Source organism: Peromyscus leucopus, chromosome 22 (assembly GCF_004664715.2).
Source record: "Peromyscus leucopus breed LL Stock chromosome 22, UCI_PerLeu_2.1, whole genome shotgun sequence".
Taxonomy (NCBI): Eukaryota; Metazoa; Chordata; class Mammalia; order Rodentia; family Cricetidae; genus Peromyscus; species Peromyscus leucopus.
This window is the reverse complement of record NC_051081.1, coordinates 35,956,838-35,962,413: the sequence shown is the minus strand read 5'-3', so window position 1 is coordinate 35,962,413 and position 5,576 is coordinate 35,956,838. Positions and strand designations below refer to the sequence as shown.

At 47.8% G+C, this 5,576-nt stretch overlaps 1 protein-coding gene across 1 annotated transcript; it reads right to left on the bottom strand.

Moving 5' to 3' along the window:
• Window positions 1-108: 108 nt before the first annotated feature.
• On the bottom strand, window positions 109-5,151 carry Atraid (all-trans retinoic acid induced differentiation factor). Its single transcript, XM_028874663.2, has 7 exons — window positions 5,005-5,151; window positions 4,218-4,336; window positions 2,120-2,191; window positions 1,847-1,918; window positions 1,445-1,566; window positions 598-695; window positions 109-422 (listed from the first exon to the last, which is right to left on the bottom strand). The coding sequence occupies exons 1-7, from the start codon at window positions 5,101-5,103 to the stop codon at window positions 318-320; spliced, it is 687 nt and encodes a 228-aa protein (XP_028730496.1). The 5' UTR covers window positions 5,104-5,151; the 3' UTR covers window positions 109-317.
• Between the last annotated feature and the right edge of the window lie 425 nt (window positions 5,152-5,576).

The following is a 5,576-nucleotide window of genomic DNA, read 5'->3' as shown; positions in this document are numbered from 1 at the left end:
CCGCAGCATCACACCGAGCAAAACCCCGGAGACGTGGGAGACCCGCCCGTGCCAAACCCAGCCCCTCAAGCAAGAAACACGCAAAGGTAGGGCACCATCCCTAAAACAATGGGGGAAAGGAAGTGTTTATTGTAGTCAGTAATACAAACAAGTACTCGTCCACTCCTGAACCGAGTGTTTATCACCCCGAGGTGGTGCAATTTGACACCTTCCTTCATTATCAATGGCCGCCTCAGGCTTGAACAGGATCCGCTCGCCGGCCAGTAAAGCTTGTCACGATCAGGGTGATCTCAGGTGAGCAGGAAGTCCTGTGTGGTTCATGAAGCCTTGGCCTTTCGGCGCTGGGTTCCCCAAAGTAGAATGGAGATGGCTAGCGTGGTGGATCCCAGAATCCCGAAGAACATAAGCAGTGGAAAGGAGCCCTGTGATTAGCAAACAAACAAGTCACAGCAGTGTACACAGGGTCACGTTCTGACACCTCATCGCGGCACTTCCCTTGTACCCGCCTTCCAGCCACTGGCATCAGTTCCTTGTATCTCTTTCTGAGAGGTTCTTGCCAAATGCATCCCTTTCTATCTAAAAGGTCCAGCGCCTTACCTGCCTCATGCATTTGTATCCGTGGAAACCATCAGCACAAACGCACTGCAAAAGACCAGGACCTTCAGGTGCACAAGATCCATTCTCAGGACACATTTCTGGGAGCCAGAGGAAAAAAAAACGAGTCACTCGAGTCTAAGGCCATATGACCTGAAGAGCCAATCGCTGGTCTAAGAAGCTAAACAGTGGCCTGACTGGTACTTGGATGGGAGGATATCACTGAACTCATTAGGTATTTTCCTCAAATATCTGCTTAGAGTCTCTTAATTATTTCTAGGTCAAAAGTAGAGGGAAAAGCTGGGCATGGTGGTGCACGCCTAAATCCCAGCATTTGGGAGGCAGGGGCAGGCAGATCTCTGTGAGTTGAAGGCCAGCCTGTTGTACACAACACGTTCCAGATCAGCTAGGAATACATGAAGAGACTCTGCCTCAGAAAATGAAAACAAAAAATAGAAAAAAGATCATAAATAATCAGGATGCAATACTACTAATAATAATTAAAACCTTGGGCTGGAGAGATGACTGGGTAGCTAAGAGCACTGGCTGCTCTTCCAGAGGTCCTGAGTTCAATCTCTAGCACCCACAGGGTGGCTCACAACCATCTGTAATGGGATCTGGTGCCCTCTTCTGGCCTGCAAGCATACATGCAAGCAGAACACTGTATACATGATAAATAACTAAATCTTAAAAAAAAAAAAACAATTAAAACCTTTTCAGGGGAACAGACAACACTGGACAAAAAAAAAAAAAAAAAACTTTAGCACCTTTATCTGTCTAAAGTGGGGAATGACCTCACTTTAGACAGAAGGAAAGGACTCCCGGGTGAGGTGACCGTCCTACAGCGTACCTGGGCTTCCCGTGCTATTGCAGAGGTCCTTTTGCCCTTGGCAAATCTGCTTGTCTATGAAAGAGGTACTACTTTCCCAGGCACTAATACCTCCAGGACAGGTGACGTCTTGTGGTAGTATCCTGAAGACAACACGTGATCATAAATGCACGGCCAAAGAGGTTAGGGTGGATGTAGCTCAGCAGTGGAACAAACATTCATCGACACATAAGGCCGTGGTTCATGGGTACCCACCACACATGCAGACATGTGCACTTGTGCATACAAACTCACTCAGGCGTATATGCATGCACACACACACACACACACACACACACACACACACACACACAGCAGCTCTGGTATTGCTGAGCACTTGACAATTAACATCTATGACTCTTTCTTCCCTGCTCTATTACTCACAGAGTCTGGAGCTGGGTAAAACCACGGAAGGCGTTGGTCAAACCATCCTTGAGAGGATTTGCTTGAAGGTCTCTGCAAAGTACACACTGTTAGTACCCTGTTGAGAAAGCATGCTATTTCTCTATGCGTGCTTTCCTGGGCAATTAATCCAATCCTTGTCCTCAGTTGGACAGGTTTAGACACTAATATTAATCTACCTTTTTAAGAATTATCTCCAAAGACTTTCCCACCACCATCTTTACCTTTTGGGCAGGAAAGTACCTAGCCACTTACATGATAACAGCAGTAGAAGCCTGAAAAAAGTTTGTACCAGGATCCTTCAGGGAGCAGTTCTGGAGATCTAGCCTGAGGAAACAAAGCCATTAGTGTAACTATGTCTCTTTTCCATCCCCGGCAAGGTTAGTATGTGTGCACACACCCACCAATTTGAGCTAATATTGATGGAACATCACTATGCTCAGAACTATAAGAGAAGTGCTGAGGTAGTAGACATTGTAATCATGTACTGTCCAATCTAATTAGCCCTAGCTACAAGTAGACTTTTGTTTTGTTTTGTTTTTCTTTTTTCTTTTTTTTTTTTTTTTTTTTGGTTTTTCGAGACAGGGTTTCTCTGTGTAGCTTTGCGCCTTTCCTGGGACTCACTTGGTAGTCCAGGCTGGCCTCGAACTCACAGAGATCTGCCTGCCTCTGCCTCCCACGTGCTAAAATTACAAACATATACCAACCAGCCCCAACAACAGAGGTTTTAAATGAAAGAAAAAACAAACAAAAAAAAGCATAAGTTTTTCCCAAGTAAATTTCCCATCAGAAACAATTGTAAACTTCTATACATTAAGGACTCTAAGCAGGGTGGGTGGTGGCAGTGCACGTCTTTAGTACCAGCACTCCAAAGCAGAGGCAGGCAAATCTGAATTCAAGGCCAGCCTGGTCTGCAGAGTGAGTTCCAGGACAGCCAGGACTACACAGAGAAACCCTGTCTCCAAAAACCAACCAAACAAACAAACAAAAAAAAGGGACTTCCAACACATTATTTTCATTTACTGAGTGCCTATGAACTACAAAAATCATAACATTATAAAATAAATAACTTAGTATCTGGCCTGGTAGTGCAAGCTACCCATAATCCCTGCTATTCAGGAAGCTGAGGCAGGAGGATCACAAGTCCAAGGTTGGTGTGGGCAATTCAGTGAGATCATGTGTCAAAATGGTACATACTGAAAGGAGCCAAGTGTGATGGTTCACTCCTGTAATTCCAGTGCTTGGGAGGCTGAAGCAGAGTTATTCAAGTTTTTGAGGTCATGCTGTGCTACATAGTAAGTACCAGGATAGCCAGGGCTATAGAGTAAGACCCTATCTCGGGCTGGAGAGATGGCTCAGAGGTTAAGAGCACTGACTGCTCTTCCAGAGGTCCTGAGTTCAATTCCCAGCAACCACATGGTGGCTCACAACCATCTGTAATGATGCCCTCTTCTGGCCTGTAGACATACATGCAGGCAGAACATTGTATACATAATAAATAAATAAATAAATCTTAAAAAAAAAAAAAAGACCCTATCTCAAAGAAAACAAAAGAAAAGGAAAAGCTAAACCAAAAAAAAGGTAGCTTGACTAGCATGCACTAGGTCCTAGGCTCATTCCCTAGTACCCAGAATAACAATAACAAAAAGAAAAAAAAATTAAGGACTGGAGAGATGGCTTAGCAGTTAAGAGTGAGTACCGATCCTGCAGAGGACCCGAGTTCAGTTCCTAGCACCCACATTGGGCATCTCACAACTGCCTATCACTCCAGCTCCAAGGGATCCAAAGCCTCTGGACTCTTCCAGCACCTGCACTCAAGTGCATGTACGTACACACACACACACACACACACACACACACATGCAATAAAAAAATAAAATTAAGAAAATTGTAAATGTATTTTAGTAAAAAATAATCCAAAGACTTACAATAAAAGTATTTTTAAACTGGGCAGTGGTGGCGCACGCCTATGATCCCAGCACTTGGGAGGCAGAGGCAGGCAGATCTCTGAGTTTGAGGCCAGTCTGGTCTACAATGAGTTCTAGGACAGCCAGAGCTACACAGAGAAACCCTGTCTCAAAAACAAACAAACCAATAAATGAAAACAAAAACAAGCTATTTTTAAATGATGCCACAAAAGTCTACAAAATGGCAAAAGCTATCACTTGTCATCCAGGGGGAAAAAAATCAAAAGATCGTTTACCTATCAAATAATATTACATCAAATTTAAACGTTTTAGAATCAAGCATTAGATGCCTCCAATATTTATCCACAATGCCAGTTAGGGAAAGCCTGTAGACTCCCGGTCTGGGAACTTTTTTGAGTATCCAAGGATGTCTTCTCCTCCCTCACCCCAAGATGGTGCCCTTCTGATTCAGGCAGCATCGGGCTTGCATTAACTCCGATGTTTCCTCACAGTAAGCAGCTACTCTGGACGTATTTTGCGCACCTCCCGGACACTGGGTGCATATCTGCAGAAGAGAAAGAAATCTTATTAAGTTTCCAGAGAGAGAAACAAGAAGAATAAACAAGAATCAAGAGTTAGCTGTCAGTACTCCCTCCAGAATTCCTATAATACAGAACACAAAGCTGGCTTTTGTAAATAAAACCTATTTCTTCCCCTACAACCGGCACCAAATCAGCGCACTATGCTAGTCCTTCCTGAGAGAGGGTCCTCATCTATGAGAATCATCACTTGACTATAATTATGTCCTCTCCAGAGACTTCTCCACCTGACAGACATGGTTTGGCAAGTGTTAAGGGGCCCGCACGCAGGTACACAAAGTACTCAAGCATCACAAGATACAGTCAGCCGCGCCATTGCACAATGCCACGCACAGAATTCGGGCAAGGGCAGCTGGCAGAAGGGCCAGGGGACTCTGGAGTGGAAAGAGCAATATAAAGTTATTCAAAAGCAAAGAGATCAAATTTCAAAGGTCTCTGGATGTGGGCAGGGCGAAGGTGCCAGTGGCGGGCACTACGTGAGTACTCGGGAGCGCGGTGCCCGCGGGGACAGGGCTAGGGGAATCTTCAGGGAGAAATCTGAGCTCCGGGCTGGGACGGCCACCGGCGGGCACGCTCGACGCGAGGCTGACGATCGGCAACCTTCTTCAGCCAGATCGCAAACATTCTTCTGTACCTCAGGTAGAGCCAGGGCCCTTTCCATGCCCACGGCCAGGAGCAGGGCAGCCGCCCATGATATCGGGCTCACAGAACTGCCCCGCTCCCGAGACGCCATTTTCCACTCCTTTCAACCTGGACGGCTCGCGAGAGCTCAGCGCGAGGCCACGCCCCCCGCAGCGTCACGCCCCCCGCCTTGAGGCGGGGCCACGCCCCCATGTGTCACGCCCCCCCCGCCTTGAGGCGGGGCCTAAGCGCCCAGTGCCTGTCACTCGGGGGCGTGGCCTAACCCGTCCTCCGCCGGCGCCGCGGGGCGGGGCCTACGTGTGCCCGAGCGCGCCTGCCGCTCGCGTGCTTTCTGGGCTCATGTCTGCGCTCCACTGTGTCTGTTCCTGGGGGCGCAGACCCACCCTCCCTCCATTCTTCCCGTAGCGCGCGGGACTCCCCAGACGACGCTTAGGTTGCTGGGAGCCTACAGCAGGCTTGCTCAGCCCGGTGCGGACAACTGGGCCGCTCCATCCGCCCTCAGTAAACATGGCGGCGCGGCGATCAGGGCGGGCGCGGGGCGGGGTCCCGCTGTCACCAAGCGGA

What these genes read in the sequence shown, in the direction of transcription:
- Atraid (XM_028874663.2), bottom strand. Translation starts at nt 5,103, where the DNA reads ATGGCGTCTCGGGAGCGGGGCAGTTCTGTGAGCCCGATATCATGGGCG. An exon ending in CAGAAGGGCACCATCTTGGG is followed by an intron (nt 2,192 to 4,217) that starts GTGAGGGAGGAG and finishes TTGTTTCCTCAG; the next exon opens with GCTAGATCTCCAGAACTGCT. An exon ending in GCTTCTACTGCTGTTATCAT is followed by an intron (nt 1,919 to 2,119) that starts GTAAGTGGCTAG and finishes TGTACTTTGCAG; the next exon opens with AGACCTTCAAGCAAATCCTC.